This window comes from Phaethon lepturus, unplaced genomic scaffold, assembly GCF_000687285.1.
Source record: "Phaethon lepturus isolate BGI_N335 unplaced genomic scaffold, ASM68728v1 scaffold44860, whole genome shotgun sequence".
Classification (NCBI taxonomy): domain Eukaryota; kingdom Metazoa; phylum Chordata; class Aves; order Phaethontiformes; family Phaethontidae; genus Phaethon; species Phaethon lepturus.
Window position 1 is genome coordinate 1,405 of NW_010512088.1, and position 17,971 is coordinate 19,375.

A 17,971-nucleotide genomic window follows, 5' to 3' on the forward strand; every position below is an offset into this window, starting at 1 on the left:
ATTGTTGATAATGCATTCTTGAAGTTTCTTTATCAAACGGCTAATAGCAAAGATAACCTGTATCTATTTCTTTGAATGGAATTTGCAGTATATGGGGAAGATAAGGGCAATGTTAAATATTAGTTGTCTTTGAGCATGGAAAAAGCCCCTTCCAATGGGCAAGGTTAAATACTATTTCTCTTTACTCATCTCTGAGCATGGGGGAGAGGGTTTCCTCCATTCATACAGAAATCCCTTTTTGTTTTCTTAAGGTTCTGAAACGACTATCTGAAGACTTTCTTTTTGAAAACTTAAAAAGCAAGAACAATTCTGTTTTAATAAATGAAGGAGAATAAAGAAAATTCCAGCCCTTCTGTAAACTTGGCAAACCTGGACCATACAAAGCCATGTTGGTACTGGGATAAGAAAGACTTGGCACATACACCGTCGCAGCTAGAAGGGCTTGATCCAGCTACTGAGGCGCGATACCGCAGGGAGGGGGCCAGATTCATATTTGATGTGGGAACACGTTTAGGGCTGTATCCTTTCAACTCATGTTGGTATGAAATGTCTTTATGAATGGAGGTTTTCAGAATGAAATGTACAAGAAATGGTATTACGTGCTTAGTTAGCTGTTCAAATGTTTCCTAATCAAAAATCTTTTTGAACGTGCCTTTTGATGTAACGTGTTCCTACACAATTTTTATCCATTCATTCAATAAATGAGGTTTCAACTGAATCATTTTGGCAATAGAGAAGTGAGTTGATACAGACTTGCCAATTAAGGGTAACTTTTGGCAGTTACGAAACTCAGTCTCTTACTAGATGTATCTATATAACTAGCAAATTTTGAATTTTGCATTCATTTTTCTATATATTTTGCCTCTGTGGCTTCTAAACTCTGCCTCTCTGCTCTTGGGTTTTTTGTTTGGTTTTGGTTTGGTTTTTTTGTTTAGGCTGGGATTTACAACTTTGTATATATTAGTAAGTCCTCCCCACTGTCCCACTGGCTCATAGACTGCCACTTGAACTTTTTGCTTCTTATATTCCTGTGCTTCTTTTAATCTCCTCAGTTCTTTGTTTAATAAAACCTGGTGAAGATGAAATTTTACTCTTCACCTTAAAGAGAGGAGTAAGGATCATGTTTAGATTTTATTTGCATTTGTAGGTGTGAATAGTTAGTAACTTTCCTCCACACCAACACACTAATGTGAAGTGATAATTGTTCTGTTCCTTGATGTACCTGCTGCCGGTTTTGACCTTCTCTGAAGCAGGTATGGTTTAACACAAAGATGACCTTGTGTGGATCCTCCTACGAATATGGTTGGGACTTCGCACAATTCCAATAAATGCTTTAGGTATCAACTGCATCTGGGCTGAATCATAATGTTTACACAGCTTTAAGGGGTTTTGTGGCTTCTTTTTCTAAAGCTTCTGTTTTACTTGCAGTGTTTTCTAACTGGTCACTGAACGGAGAATTACTTGAGGTACTTGATACAGCAGAATGTATCTTTTCCTTTGTACGTGTTTGATTTTAAATTTGTTTTATGCCTTGTTTAAAAGTCCTTATTCTGCACCACAGACATTATGATACTCTAGCAACCGGAATAATTTATTTCCATCGTTTTTATATGTTTCATTCCTTCAAACAATTCCCAAGATATGTAAGTATTTACAATATTGATGATTTCATGCCTAGTGCAATCACTGTATTAACTAATTTGATGTGGTGGTAAGTTAGTTGGGTATTACTGCTGGCCACCACTCTGAATGATGAAAAATAAGCATTTTATCTCTTTATCATTACAGCTTAAAATACACCATTCTTGCTTGTTTACACGTTTCTGTTTATGCTTAGAAACATATTTATATTGGCATCGCAGTTATGTCTTGCTGATACTGTTCATTAGAAAGAGTAACAGCTATGGTTCTGTCATTCCTGTATTGGCTAAGCAAAAAAAAGTGTAATACCATGTTAAAACTGCTTGACAGACAACGCTGAACGAGGTCAAATTCTGCTTTGGTTTTCTGACCTTGAAATAAGATTGTATAAAACTCCAAATTTTGTATTTTTCCTCTGAGAAAGTAGAAGTTTAAATTAACACTATAATAAAATTAGAAATCAATATGCTTACTGAGTCTTTCCTGGGACACTTCTACAGAACTGTTAATGGAAACTGACAGTGCTTTTACAATGCTATCCTGTATCGCATATCTACATGCAGACAACTTTTTGAAAGCACTTTCTTCTTTAGGTGACAGGAGCCTGCTGTCTCTTCCTAGCAGGAAAAGTTGAAGAAACACCTAAGAAATGTAAAGATATAATTAAAACAGCTCGTAGCTTGCTAAATGATGTACAGTTTGGACAGTTTGGAGATGACCCAAAGGTAAAAATACTGATGTTGAAATTGATCTCATCCTGTTGTACTCCAGCAAAGTGACATATATGCATTAGAGAACTGGCTGATTTTCAATTGTTCTAAATGAAATTATATGTTCAGCACACATTTATGGCTTATAGGGTTAATGTGATAGGTAACTATGAAAATAATTCTTTCTGATAAAAGTAGCTTTGGGAGTCTACTGGGATAATGGTTTATCTAAAAAGTTTACATTGGCTTTCATGTAAATTCTGATGTTATTTTGCAAATTAAAGTAAATTCAAGTAATTCAGGTCACAGCTAGAAACGTCATCAGGGCATAAATCACATTTGACAGTCTTAATGTATTTTAGGAAGCAACTAATAGCAAATCTTAAGTAAGAGAACTATATCTCAAAAGTATTGAGAAGTTTCTTGTCTAGAGTATTTGACTTGGCAAAACTATGTTTTTCTCAAAATTTGCTGCTTATAAATAGCAGAAGGATCTGAAGCTCGTGTGAGAAATGTGGTGAGAGCTTACCTTTTTGTTGTGATTTTGTATACTTGGCACTTTCATGCTGTGGCTCGTTCAGTTCTTTCTTCCGTGGGGGAAAATGAATTTTAAATACCACATCCTCCCTCCTGACTCAAATAAATGTGAAGAAAAAGTGTCTGCATTTAAAGTAATGTTTGAAGTTGGAGAGATTTCTGTTCTCTTTGGAGACGAACCCTAATCAAGAAAAAGCAGACAAACGTGTTTTCCTGGAGATGCTATGTAGTCATGCTTACACCGGCATAAAATATTTGTGAGTAAAAGAAGGAATAATACTGTGGCTACCTTGTTACATTGTCTAGGAAGAAGTGATGGTCCTTGAAAGAATCTTACTGCAAACAATAAAGTTTGATTTGCAAGTGGAACATCCATACCAGTTTCTTCTCAAGTATGCCAAACAGCTCAAAGGTAAAATACTACAGGGTGAGCAAGTAATGCCTCTTATTAATTTTCAGAACTTAATTTACATTAACAGTGCAAGAATATTCTATTACAAACTGTTTGTCCTTCCTAATTTTATTTCTTACACCTTTTCTGATTGTTTTTCAGGAGACAAAAATAAAATTCAAAAACTTGTTCAAATGGCATGGACATTTGTCAATGACAGGTAAGATAGTTCTAGGAAACCTTTTGAAAGTGACATAGTTACTGTTGCGTACTGTATTCTGGGATTAGATATTTCTTTGACAAATGTTTGTTAGATGTTTTCTGCTTGTTTTTTCTTTTCATCATTACCAAGATAGTTCCATTGAGCAGGGAGTCTAGGATAAGTATAGAAGTAGACCATTACGACCTCTACAATTTTGTGGTAGTGATTTAGTGCTGCATTAAAAAAAAAAAGTTACTGTTTGAAAGGGCCAAACCAAATTACAGATCTCCAGGATAGAAGCTGTCTTCTTGGACAATCTGAAAGGTGTGGCACATTCTGAGAAAAGAATTAATTTCACAATTCCATCATGTTGGTCAATTTTTTTTTTTTTTAAAGCAATATTTTGGTAGTGGTAAACTAGCCATTACATTCAGTGAGGAACACACTTTTTAGCGCTAGATTTATGATTTTTGAATAATGGATTTGCAATACAAGGATCACATCAATTAACAGGAGTGTGTGTAAGAAGCACTTTTTATTGTGTAGTGTGGTGTTGGGGAAAAAAGCAAAACAAAACTACTCAATACACTTTAGACTTGTTAAGGAGGATTCTATGGAGCTGGGCAAGTTAATTATCCAAGGACAGTGAAATGTAATCTTTCATTTCTGTAGCAAAACCTTAAGAAAATGTGTAAATGGCCTGCCTATTCAGAAAAACTAAATACATTGCTTTTAGTCATACCTACAGCAGTAGAACACCATTAAAAAACACATGCATTTTTATTCATATGCCTAATTTGAAGTAGCTCAGTGTGGGTCCAAATTCTGTGGATATCACCTAGACGCTCCAAATTAATTTCAGCAAAAGGTTGCTTGGCATATTTGGATGTCAAGAGATGTTCGCTTCCTCAGCTGTCAGTCTTGCAGGTGATGATCTTACAGGTGGAACAAAAACACGGCTTGACTGTCACTGTTAAGTTTGTCAGGGAAAACTCCTGTAATGTATCCATCAAACTACTGTACTTGGAGTTTGATGGTGGTTAATAATCCAAGAAATGTAATAAAGAAAATGCACCTCAGGAACACATTAGTATAAAGTTGGAGTCATTGATTCAAATAGTACTTATCTCTGTTCTTGAGACGCTGTCTTGTGCTTACTTAATAGACACCATAGTGGAAGTGTACTTGTTTTCTAGGGTTCTGGGAAAAGAACTCTGTACTTTGCCCTACAGGCCTTTAGAATAGGGGGTTCTGTTCTTATGCAGCCGCAGTATATCCCCCTAGTAAATGTGATGAAAGTAATAATAAGAAATCAGTGTTTTAATAGCTAGTTCTTGTCTGTTTTACTGTTTACTGCTGACCTGATTCTGCCAGTGTTTAAGTATCCCATTGGCCTTCAGTTACATGTAGTCCACTCGAGAGAAAACCACGATTTAAACCAACCACTGTCTAGGGTACTATTTTGATGCATTTAAGGACATAATAATGAATTCATCAGTGAATTCGCAGAAACTTAGCTGGCTAGCTGGATCTAAAATTCTTTAAGCAGATCCTATGTTGCAGAATCTGTGGAGGAAGAAGAAAAAAAAAAAGGAAAAGAAAAAAGATAAAACCAAATGTTATAATTTAAAATTAGTATCAGGAAACAGTAACTTTGATTATGATAGAAACTTACTCAGTTAATAGCAATAACCACTTATTTTATAACAAGCTTTAACAAAGGCTATTCAAGAGAGAACCTTTTACAGTTTTTATGGCTTGATCTAAAACTTGCATTGTGCTTGACAAGTTGCTTTACAAGTTCGTGTTGGCTGTTCTGGAGGGGGGGGTTAGTATGTGTTTACATTTTATTGAAAAACATTTTGAAAAACATCTAAAATCCAAATGTGGGCATCATTGCCTAACCTGTCTAGTGCAGTGACAACATGCTTATGTAGCAACAAACATGAACACTGTATTTTGTTAACACTACAGGTGAGACTACAGTGAGGAATGTCGCTGCCCATACTTGGCATATAGTGCTGTCTTTTCCCTCTTCTTCCACACCCCCATAGTTTTTCTTAGTTTTTCTAAGAAAACCTTAGGTTTTCTATTTTTAAACTCCAAACTTGATGTTACTATGCAGTGTATTGCTTCTGTAGGCATATGCCTTGTGGATTACCTGTGTAAAATTACATTGTTTTATGATAGCAATAGTGCAGAAACAGTTTATTTTTGTAAACTCTCTTGTTTAACAAGGGTCTTCATTAAAATTGTCTGAGATGTTAGTGTGGTGGGATTTTATACCCTGTTAATTATAGCTGTCATACATGGAAGTGTTGTACTTTGAGAATCAGAATTATCTTCAGGGTTGTATTTTGTTTTTATATTCCAGTCTCTGCACTACGTTGTCACTGCAGTGGGAACCTGAGATCATAGCTGTTGCAGTTATGTACTTGGCAGGCCGTTTGTGTAAGTTTGAAATACAGGAATGGACATCAAAACCAATGTACAGACGATGGTGGGAGCAATTTGTCCAAGACGTTCCTGTTGATGTTCTGGAAGGTATGAAAAACATTTGCCACAAACAGAGGAGTATTTCCTTTTAACTGTGTGACCTACGTCATATGTAAATGCAAATTGCTTTCTATCTAGGTTTTAGTAAAAATAATTTTGTGCAGAGTATGTAACTCTGGGCGTATGTGCTATGCCTTAACAGGGTTTTAAATTAAACTTACTAGACATATTAGTCTGGAAGCATATTTAATTATCCTAATTGCTCTTCTGGTCAATATTTGCTTTACAACTTGTTTAGTTTGTAACACAGCTAATTAGCTGCTAAGTTGCTGTGGTGTGTGTTTCCTATTTTTTTAATGATTCCCTTCTCCCTATTTTAAATAAGCAGCTCTACGAACACTGGAACTAATGAAGCCTGTTTTCCAGTGGTTTTCTCATTGATGAGTGACCTCTCTAACCAAATTATGCTAGGATTTGGCTTTTTTTTTATGTTGTACCATGACTGAGGAACAGATTATGGGGGATGAATTCTGGTGTGTGTGTGAATTCTGATAGGAGATGAATTACCCATCTTTTTCATCAATACAGATATCTTAATACTATTCCCTTTGTGTGTATATATTGCTCGTATTTACCTGCCGCTTGTCCTCTTGAGGGAGAGAACCCCAGGAAGTTCAAAAAATAAAGCAGGACCTTTCTTGACTCTTGTTGTGTAAATGGTGGTTATGTGACCACTAATTTGTCTTCATTAAAGTTTTTAGTGACTTAGCTGGTACAAATGTCAGGCTAAGCATACTTCTAGTTCCATAAATTGCTTTAGAAACCTTCTTTAAAAGTTGATGTTTGTCACAATCTGGCACTGGGTTCTGAGGAATTTTTAAGTGAAACAGTATGTGTTGCTGTTCAGGTGGTTTAGCCTTTGTTGCTCCTAGAACTTACAGTTGAATACCCTACAGTTCTGATGATTTCTTAAACGACTACTTGCTCTGTTTGTATTATGACTTTTTTCAGAGTTCCTTCAGTTTCAGATAGATCCTCTGGCAAATCCTTGTTGAAGAGGGTTGTAGAATGGGTCCCTCTCCAGTTTCTGCTACTACATCAGTGAATGGTCATGGAAAGAACTCATTTAGCTTTTCTAGAAAAGTTGTCTTCCTTGAGTACTGCTCTTGCACCTGGTTATCAGTTGGTCCTACATGTTTTCATACAGACCTTTAGCTCCTAACGTGTTGAAAGAAGAATTTAGTACTAGTCCTTTACTTAGCTTCCTGAAACATTTTTGACTGGCCCAAGTGGACATGTATGTTTTAACATATAATCTTCTTTTACTCACTTTCTTACTGTATTACTATCCTGTTGTTATGTGGTTATCTGGCTTTCCAAGCACGCAGTAATGACATACGGTATATTAATACCAAGATACTTTGTTCTGCTTCTGGAAGGTGTGCATATACATCTACATACCGTTCAGCATAGACAGAAAAAACTCAGAAATGCAAGTATAAATTGAAAAATAGTCTGTTTCAAAAAAGTAGTGAGTAATATTTGCAATGAATTTTTATGAAGTTGTTGTCCAATAAAAAGCTTAGTTGTATTAAATGTATACTTGTACATTATGGGGGTATAATTGTTTGGATTTTTTTTTTTTTAAGACATCTGTCATCAGATCCTGGATCTATACTCACAGGGAAAACAGCAAATGCCTCATCATACTCCTCACCAGTTGCAGCAGCCACCGTCTCTTCAATCTACACCCCAGGCACCTACGGTACAGCAATCACAGCAGTCCCAGAGTTCAGAGCAATCACAGACTCAGCAGCAAAAAGAGTCACAACAGTCAGCACAACAGCAGCAGCAGCAGCAGCAAACACAAGCACAGCAATCTAAAAAGCCCTCTCCCCAGTCAAGTCCTCCTAGACAGATTAAAAGACCAGCGGTAAGTTTAACTTTGAACTTTAACTTGCCTTTTATTTGCAAGGTGATCTGATGTCCATTTGATTTAAAGGCTGCAGCGTGCAGCAGATTTGTGTTTGCTTTAAGAATGAGCCTGGTAATTAATTTTGTATGCTAGACTTCCGCTGGTTATATGGCAAGTATGTTAATGTAGAAAAGTCCTTACAGTTTTGGCATACCACATTCTTACTCCACTTGAGGCAAAGCTGGTGGAGAGACTTTTAAGTCAGCGTGAGCTATTAAGGTTCTAACTGTTTGTGGTTCTGTGCCATCAAATTTTCTTGTTTCTGCTATTAAGCAGGCTTGATTTAGGGAAAGTCTCATGTGCCATACCTGAATGTAGAGATGTGCACAATGCTCATGAAGATATTATTTGACTCTCTGGCCTGATTACAAATGTAAGAGAATGGTGACTTCTAAAAACATGTCAAAATTCAGAATTAGAAAAAGTCTCTCAAAATAATCTAATAACAGTAGAAGTCTATACATTAAAGTCTCACTTTGTATTATCACCTCATCAGTGAAAATGAGAAGGTACATTGGCAGTTAGATAATTTCACAAGTACTCTGAGTGCTTTTCCACAGTCATCAAGTTCAAATGAAGCTTTCAGACTTTAATCTACACTTTTTGTGTTTGTTCGTTTGTTTGTTTGGGGTTTTTTTTCCACTTGTAAGTTACCAAAAAAAAAAAGTGAAGTGTAACCCAAATCTTGCATGTACTTAGTAAGAAGAATGTTTTCAGAAGTAAAATCTTTGGAACAAGTCCATTTAGGAAGTAAATTTTCTACAGCTTTTACAGCTTTTGCTCTATTGTGTAATTAATGCATGCCCAAACTAGAGAACAGACATTGAGGGGAGGAAAAAAAAACACTAAACAAAACAAAGAACCCAGGAAGAAGCAACAAATGATAGAACAAAATGGAATTGGAAGAGTGCAGCATCTTCATGATAGCAGCCTCCCAAAAAAGAGGAAAATTAAACCCTCTAAAACCTTGATCTTGCAATTGCAAGGTATACCCTACTACTAGAGGAAAAAATTTGCACTGAAATACCTAATCCTTGCACTGAACTTCAGAGTTGTTAAGGATAGAAAGCTGATAAAGTGTGTTAATTACCTTGAAAATCATGAGAGCTTGTTATAGGTAGTAGGTATTTCTTTTCATACTTTTTCTACGATCAGCACAAATCCTGCTTGAGTTGTCAGATCTGTAGGTCAGGGAACTCTTTTTCTTATTTTTCTTCAACAAAAATGACTGGGACAGTTTGGCACATCAGAAACTGTAAATAACGATTTGGATTTTTTATGTGTGTCCTTCTGATAATAATTCATTACGAATGCTTGTTCATTCATGTAAAGGCTCTACTTTTATAGTACTGCTGATTTCACCCCATCCCATGTGTTAATGAACAACCTCATGAAAAAAAGTGATGCTTTTTGCATTAATAACATCTGTTGTTCTTTAAACAATTGCCTCTGGCCAAGCCCTCAGAGCAACTTGCTTTTTCTTGAACTTAAGTTTGAGGCCCATCAGCTAATAATTAAGGAAGTGAATAGTACAGATAAAAAGGTACATCCTGGTACACTGTAGGCATCCAGAACAAATATAAAGCAAAGGATGACTCAGTAGGAGTTTTGCAGGAGAACAGAATGAATTCAAGAAGAGCAAATGTGTTGATCTGAAATCACTCATTCTCCAGAAAGAACAAGATGTGTGGTGTGAAATATTTACTTCTAAAATGTTCTTCAGTTAGATGTACCATAAATGTTACTTAAAATGTTTGCCTCCTTCTATAAATAGGGCTTTGCATGACTTCTTCTTTGGTTTGTACCGAACATAAATACACTTTGTTCCTGGAGGCCAGATTTTCCATTTACATGAACTCTTATAACTCCATTACCTTCTGTTGAGCCAAGATACTTTCAAGCAACTGAGGCATTGGCCCATGACTTACAGATCCATACCAGATGTCTAAAGCATCTGCACATCCTCTACATCTCCAGTGGTGAAGAGCACTTGAATGTTCAGTTGACTTCACTAAAAATATACTGGTGAATCACTAGATGTAAATAGTATATTCAGTTGGATTAAACTAGAAATTGTTAGTGGGAACAATTTTAATGCACATAGAAACAGCACTAAAAGATCAGTTCTGCTGTGGTATGGACTGAGTTTATTATGAAAGTATTAAATAATAATCAGCGTGCTAATAAATAATGTTGACCCTGGTATGTCATGCCTGGAGCAATACAAACTACAGTGCAGTAGAAGGACTAAAAAAAACCAGTGATTTAAATTTTGTATAGGTGTTGGGTTTGTTGCTTCTTGGGGTTTTTTTGTTTGGTTGGTTTTTTTCTTTAGCATAAATACAGTTTAAACTGATGTTTGTTTTCCTGTCACATGAGCTATTTGGCTCCAGTTGCTTGTTCCATTCTAATGGCATACCTCAATGACATTATTTTCTGAACATCGCTCCATGTTAACAAATGCCCAATAATTGAATCACTTGCCACCTGAAGTGATCAACTGACTTCACAGAATGGGTCTTTTTTTTTTTTTTTTTAATGTTGCAATAAGTAGTGGAGACTTGCTTCTATTTGAAAGTGCGAGGAGATCTGATGTTTACATGCAGTTTTACAGGCAAGGAATTTAGTGCTAGAAAATCGAGAAAAGACCACCCAAGTAAAATGAAGGCAGCGGATGAGTCTGTGAGAGTCACCAAGAAAAGTATGTATGTTTGGAATGGGAAGATAAAGATTGTCCTTAAAAAGCAGGAAAGCAGCTGGAAAGTGGCTGGAGATGAATTGAAATGACTATCAAAGGAATATAAGAATGAGAGCGCCTCAAGCAGGCCTTGGGTACCTTTGTATTGGATAGCAAAAATGTTGAGACTACCCACCAAAATTAAGGAAAGTTCATTATTCAAGTTGCAGGGAAATGTATGTCCATTCTTGCTGTGGAAAGTAAACTGAGCAACAGTTTGTGAAGGTAAAGCCGCTAGAGGTAAATAGCCCCTTAAAAAAACCCCTTTCATTCAACAGGCAGAGAAGCTATGTACTGTACCTCTCTGACTATCATTAATTTTAAATATGTTTGTAACCAAGCTTATTGTACTTAAAATTTCAGTTGGGTTTTCTGCTCTTCTCAAAAGACCATCAACTAGTCATGTCAGTTGGACTAAGTAAGCTGTAAATGTTTTTCTTACTCCATTGTCTCCGAATCTTTAAAAAAATTCACAAACTAACAAAAGAAACAACCGAAAACTTGTCATTGGAAGGATGATGTGAGGTATGCAGGTTTTGTTCGGTGCGCATAAGTTTGTTTTTTTTTTTTTTTTTGACATAACATTGGGCTTTTATACAGTGCTTTCCATCTGAAGACTTCTGAAGTGTTTTACACTGAGCAACACTTTCACTGCCCTCCTGTCCTGGCAAATAAAGCCTGAAGGCCTGAAGCAATTTTGATAAAGGTTGAATATCAGGTCAAAGCAGAATCAGAAACAGAGGCCAAGTCTCTTGCTTTCAGCTCAGTGAGCAGTGTACCAGACTACAATGTATGTGCAGTGGATGATATAAATAAATTAAACGAGATGTAATATTCAACAGTGAGAACAGCAGGAAATGCTGTATCTAAAATAGCTGCTGCTTTTTCAGTCTTTTCATTCTGCCAGTTGAGTTGGGCTTTCCCAATGCGATTTGACTTTGTTCAGTGTTTGTGATACATCTGTCTAAAGAGATGGGACATTATTAGCCTCCTAATAAAAATACAGGAAGAAATAAAGGGTTTGTCCTGCCTCCTTTTAGGGGAGGGAGAAGGAAACTTGTTCTGAGTTAGAAACTGGTTCTGGTTTAGTCAGATCTGTACAAAAGCTCTTGAGCAGGCTGTAAGTTGTTCTGCTCTTTGCGCATGTGCTACCATTTCTTAATTACCATGTTGCCACGAAGTGTGGCCAGCAGGTCAAAGGAGGTGATTCTGCCCCTCTACTCTGCTCTGGTGAGACCCCACCTGCAGTCCTGCGTCCAGCTCTGGAGCCCTCAGCACAGGAAAGACAGGGACCTGTTGGACGCAGTCCAGAGGAGGGCCACCAAAATGGTCAGAGGGATGGAACACCTCTCCTGTGAGGACAGGCTGAGAGAGTTGGAGTTGTTCAGCCTGGAGAGGAGAAGGCTCAGGGGAGACCTTATTGCAGCCTTTCAGGACTTAAGGGGGGATTATAAGAAAGATGAGGACAGACTTCTTAGCAGGGCTTGTTGCGATAGTACAAGGAATAATGGTTTTAAACTGCAAGAGGGTAGATTTAGACTAGATAAAAGGAAAATATTTTTCACAATGAGGGTTGTGAAACACTGGCCCAGGTTGCCCAGAGAGGTGGTAGATGCCCCATCCCTGGAGACATTCCAGGTCAGGCTGAATGGGGCTCTGAGCAACCTGCTCTAGCTGAAGATGACCCTGCTTATTGCAGGGGGGTTGGACTAGATGAGCTTTAAAGTTCCCTTCCAACCTAAACTATTCTATGGTTTTAAAATGCTTTGTATTTTGCAGTGGTCTTACTTCCATCTTTTTTTTTAAACAGGCTGTATCTCCAAAGGAAGAAACAAAAACATCAGGTAAATGTTAATATTCTATTCATACTGCTTTCATTTTACTGTTTTAACTAGAATAAGTCATTTTCTGACATGCACTTAGTTTGTTTGCTTACAGTCTTTGCAGTTCTGAACTATTTTGATACTAATAATGCATTTTTAAATATATGCCATAACTATTTTTAAAATGTTCCTAACTGCAAAACTTGAAAAAATGGAGTATAACTGTGCCCCAAGAGTCCCTTAATACAGTCTATTCAGTAGAAGTCTTGTTAAAAACTGTGTGGCGCTCAGCTTACAACTCCGTGCACCATTTGGAGTAGTTCTTCAGCAAGTTGTGGGACCTTCAAGTAACTGAAACTACCATGTCGTTAAATAGCTTCACTAATAATAAGTCTTAGTAATTGGTGAGATTTGTAATTCGTTGTTGGCATGGCTGCCATTTTGTATCAACATTAGTCTAGCTTAAGAAATGCTTCACTGAAGTTCTAGTTCTTTTCGTTCGTTTGGGGTTGGTTGGGTTTTTTTCCCTTCATTCTGCTGATTTGGAACGATGTATTGTAGGATAACTAGGATCTGATTCTGTAACCTTTTCCTGAGTAAGTTTGGCACTTCTCCCTCTCTGGTTCTGCAGACAGATTCCAGAGAGCTGTCTATTCTCCCTCCTCTCTCCTGTGCAATTGCCATTTTGTTTGGTTTCTAGACACACCTTCTCCTCATGGAGCATAGTTTGGTTTCTCCTGAGATTTGTTTTAACTAATTACAGGTTACAGTTTTGTGCTAGAAAATGTATGTGTGCTCATCTGCATGTTCATAGTGTTATTGGAACAATTTGTCTCTAGTTATAAAATACGTAGCTTGAATTTGTAGGCATGTGTTCTTTTGGAAGACGTGTGTGATACTTGATGCCACTTTATTTATACAAAGCTCTTGGTTTTAGTTTTCTTTATTAAATATACATTGTATGCAGGGTTTCCACTGTACTTTTGCATAGTGTAATATGATATGATAATCATTAGTGTGAGACTAGAGATGGATTTTGGAAAATATTGCAGAGCAATAGCCAATTAGGAGCTTCCAAATGTTTTTTAGAACAACCACCACCACCGTCTAAAATTCCTAAAATTGAAACTTCACATCCACCAATACCTCCTGCACATCCACCTCCAGGTAAGCTTTTATTTTCTAAAACACATTTACTCCTGTGGTTAATTGCTTTGCTTTTCATTCCGATGGTGGTAGCAGCGTGGAGGGAGGATTGTTGCTTTGATAAATCAGTTTGGCAAGTGAAAGTCTTGGGTAGATAAGCTCCAAAGGGAATTTCATCTTAGTAGCACAGGCTTTTCCAGACAGAAGCAAAAAAAAAAAGTTTTGATGGAAACAAGACTATACTAGATGGACAAAGGCAAAACAAAGCTGTGACTGTTAAAGGCCTAGAATACTAAAACTAATTGTCACTAGCAGGCAAAAAGGGACTTATGTTCTCAAAAGGATGGCAGATGCCCTATTATATTACTGGAGTAGCTTCCAACTAACCTATAGAAGTCTTCCATGTTACATCTTTAGGATAGGAATTCTGCAGGTGTGTAACTTCTAAACAATAAGAGGGATACTTTCTTTGCTGTGTCCCAAAAGAGGACTTTCATCTGCCAGAGAACTCGAAATAACACTGTACACATGCCTTATGTCTGCAAAATGAACTGTACTGTTGTAAACGTGCTTCCAGGGCTTTAATGCATTAGCTGTCCTTCCAGTGACCTGTAAATATGACATAAATATTTTATAGAGTATGGTCCATAATGTAACTGTAAGATGACAGATTCTAACAGGGAATTACAAAAGAGAAAAACGGTGCTCTGAAATACAGTAGGACCATTTTTTTCTGTTAAAATCCAATTAAGAAAGACGGGGGTTCTTCCAAATACCGTGTTCATTCTTCCTTCAGTTGTTAAATCTTGAATGTACTTCTTGCATCCAGAATGATTCTGAAAATGAGCAAATGGGGAAATTGTCTGCTGTAATTCAGGAGCTAGAAGTCATTGAAATCATAGATACCACAGCCAGCATGCCCACCTTGCATGATCTAATTATGTTCTAGGGGACAATTTTGCTGTTAAAATTATGACTGCTTAGATAAGGTAAATCCTATTTGGTAATGAATTTGTTTCCCTTGTTATCTAAAATTTTCCTCTTAGCACTTGTTTATACAAGCAAATCATTGTATAAGCACTGAAACGTTTTAAGAACCATCTTTAGAGGCCAACTCGTTGTCTTCTGGGGCTCTGAGGAAAAATCAAGTGAAAACTAAGAAAGTTTATTGACCAAATGAACAGAAGTACTAAAAGGTGGATTTATCTCAAATTCCATTTAGCCTTGTCAGTTTTGCATGCCACTGCAAATCACTGCTTCTAAACAACTCTTCTTACTGAACAATGCTTTACATGTTTATATATACAAGCAAGATGGATGTCAAGATGCCCCAAACTCTTTTTGTTGGGCATTTTAATACTGACTGTATGACCATACAGAGATGTTGCCATTAGGTCAGTTTTCTTATTGTGGTATTCTTTACTTTATAATGTCTGCATTAAGAGGAAATGAAAAAATAATTAATACTCGTATTTAAAGAGGAGACAGTTTAAAGCATGTTCTTCCCAGAAATGGCCAAGTATAATTCTGTAAAATTCTGACCTTTTTATGAACTTCCCCAGGCAGTCAGGTATGGAGTTCCCTGAAACTAATCAGTTGAGCAAAGCTGATCAGATTTCATATCCCAAGCAATCTATCACACTTTCTTACCCTCCAGTTTTCCTTTTTCTTTCATTTGGTAGACAGGTTTAGAACAGAGTGTTAAAGACTTGAGACTTTGGCCTGTGTTCTCAAATAGTATTTCCCAACATGGGAGGCAAGTGAAGTGCAGAGCGTAATCCCAGGCTACCTCCTGCAGTATAAAAGAGGTGAAAGGGAGGCCTGGACTAAAGAAGGTTGAAGCACTGATCAAAAGATTTTTTGGTATCTTGGGTCCCATGACTTCTTAAATTGGCTAGTTGTGATTCTGTCCATCCAGTCTGCTAATTTCTGTTGATTGTTGAACAATATTTAAATTACAAGAAAATAGTAATAAGAATGGAAGATGTATTTAACTTTTAGAATGGCAGAAGTGGAACTTGGAGCTTTGTTATGCAGCTTGGTTGTTTTCTAGTGATACAAGAAGGTCTGACTGGATACTACTGTATGGCATTCAGAGACTTAGAGAATCGAGTCCTCTTTTGATATGTTAACTGAAAGAAAAATATGAAGTATTCAGAAGCTGTTACTGCCACTATCCTTCAAAAAGATGAATGAAATTTTCTTTTCCAGAGCGTAAGCCTCCTTTGACAACTGCTGTTACAATGGGAGAAGCAGAGCAATCTACTACCGTGGACTCAGTAGATATGCCAAAGGTCCAGATTCCTCCCCCTGCTCATCCTGCCCCAGTACATCAACCTCCACCTCTGCCACATCGTCCCCCACCCCCACCCCCCACCAGTTATATTACAGGGATGTCTACTACAAATTCTTACATGTCAGGGGAGGGTTATCAAAGCCTTCAGTCAATGATGAAAACAGAAGGACCAACTTACGGAGCTTTACCACCAGCCTATGGACCACCAGCTCATCTACCATATCATCCTCATGTCTATCCTCCCAACCCTCCACCACCAGTTCCACCTCCACCCCCTACTTCATTCCCCCCACCCAATATTCCACCTCCTACTCCTGGATATCCCCCTCCACCCACATACAACCCTAACTTCCCACCTCCAAGACTGCCTCCAACTCATGCAGTACCACCTCATCCACCTCCAGGGCTGGGAATGCCACCAGCTAGTTACCCCCCGCCTACTGTTCCCCCAGGTGGACAGCCACCTGTGCCACCTCCAATTCCACCACCTGGTATGCCACCTGTAGCAGGACTTGGACGTGCTACATGGATGAGATAGCATGAGGTAATTTGCACGATATCCCTTTATGTTGACTAGGCAGGAGTAGCTAGCCAAAACCTACTTTGTAAAGATAAAGAGGAGGGTAATTTGTATAATTTAGATGAAGAAATGAGGCGGTGAAATGAAAATTTAGCTGATCTGTATGCAGTATTGTTTATGGTGAGTTACATAGGCTTCTAGATTTTAATCAGCTTTGCAGTATCTACTCTAACTTTATACATTTGACTTAAGTTTAAATTGTCTTGAGTTATTTCCAGCACTGGATTACTTTGTACTAGCAAAACCAGCCATATTGGCTCAATTATATCAGTAAGAAGAAAATTTCCTTCTAGAAATCAGTGCCTATTTTTGAGTATCAAAATAGACAGATACCATGAAATTTGATCTAGAGTAAGAAACTTCATTTTTAGTAATAATTAAAACAACACAATGTCAAGCATAAAAGCTACTTTATTTAAGAGATATTCTGAATGCTAGCTGACTGGAATAATTTTGAGGTGTTTGCCTTGCTGATATTTTTGTTTTGGAATGTACTGGTATCTTAAAGTATTGTATGTTTACACCTATTTGCAAATTCCTGTACATAATATATATATTTTCTAAGTGTGAAAGTCTGAATGTAACAACCTACTGTGATGTACATCCTGGTTATAAATGGGACTACTTTGTTCACATCTACCCAAATAAAATTGGTTCTGAATTTAGTGGATTTCTAGGTTTTTCATATTTCGTTCAGAATTCATAACTATGGTACTTACTGCAAGATATTTCAGCAGTGGTCTCCCAAATCTTATTCATCAGTTTATTTAAAAAGAATGTATTTTATTTTATTCAACTAGAAGTATGCACTATCACAATCAATCTCTTACTTCATTTGTACTAAAATATCTCAAATGAATGTTTTACACACATTATCAAAAAAATCTGTACTATTACTTTCCCTCCCCAAAAAAGCCAGAGTGGTTCAATAATAGGTAAAAACGCGTGCTAAGGTCTAAAGAATTTTGCTATATACACAACAGCAGGTGCTAATTTTTCCAGTTCTTTGTAAATCATATACAGAAAATATAGCAGGGCTGTAAGATCACAGGTTGAACAGAAATCAAACTTTAAACTGATTTCTAAAGCAGCACAAATAGACTTTCCCCACATTATGAAAAATATACAACTTTATCACTTTACAGTCATGCACTTTGAAAAAGATCAGTAGTATTCTTCCCCCACGGTTTCTAAAAAGATAAAAGGTCACTTTAACACTGCTTTCTTTTAATATCTAATATTTGGATTAAAATGTGCCATTCTCAAACAAGGTTGTGCTCAGCAGTCGTATCAAGGTGCAAAGAGCCAACTGAAGCTGGTTACACTGCAGCATTTCAGAAACTTTTATAGAAATGCCATTGACCTCAGTCACTCCAACAAAAGTCAGGGATGCGATTTTTACTTCCCTTAAGCAAGCAAAGTCCATTTGTAAAGGGT

At 37.1% G+C, this 17,971-nt stretch overlaps 1 protein-coding gene across 1 annotated transcript; it reads left to right on the forward strand.

The window, feature by feature from the left end:
* The first annotated feature begins 251 nt into the window (after positions 1-251).
* On the forward strand, positions 252-17,197 carry CCNK (cyclin K). Its single transcript, XM_010285763.1, has 10 exons — positions 252-518; positions 1,562-1,643; positions 2,235-2,366; positions 3,195-3,300; positions 3,442-3,499; positions 5,856-6,025; positions 7,627-7,910; positions 12,500-12,533; positions 13,602-13,679; positions 15,870-17,197. The coding sequence occupies exons 1-10, from the start codon at positions 322-324 to the stop codon at positions 16,490-16,492; spliced, it is 1,764 nt and encodes a 587-aa protein (XP_010284065.1). The 5' UTR covers positions 252-321; the 3' UTR covers positions 16,493-17,197.
* The last annotated feature ends 774 nt before the right edge of the window (positions 17,198-17,971 follow it).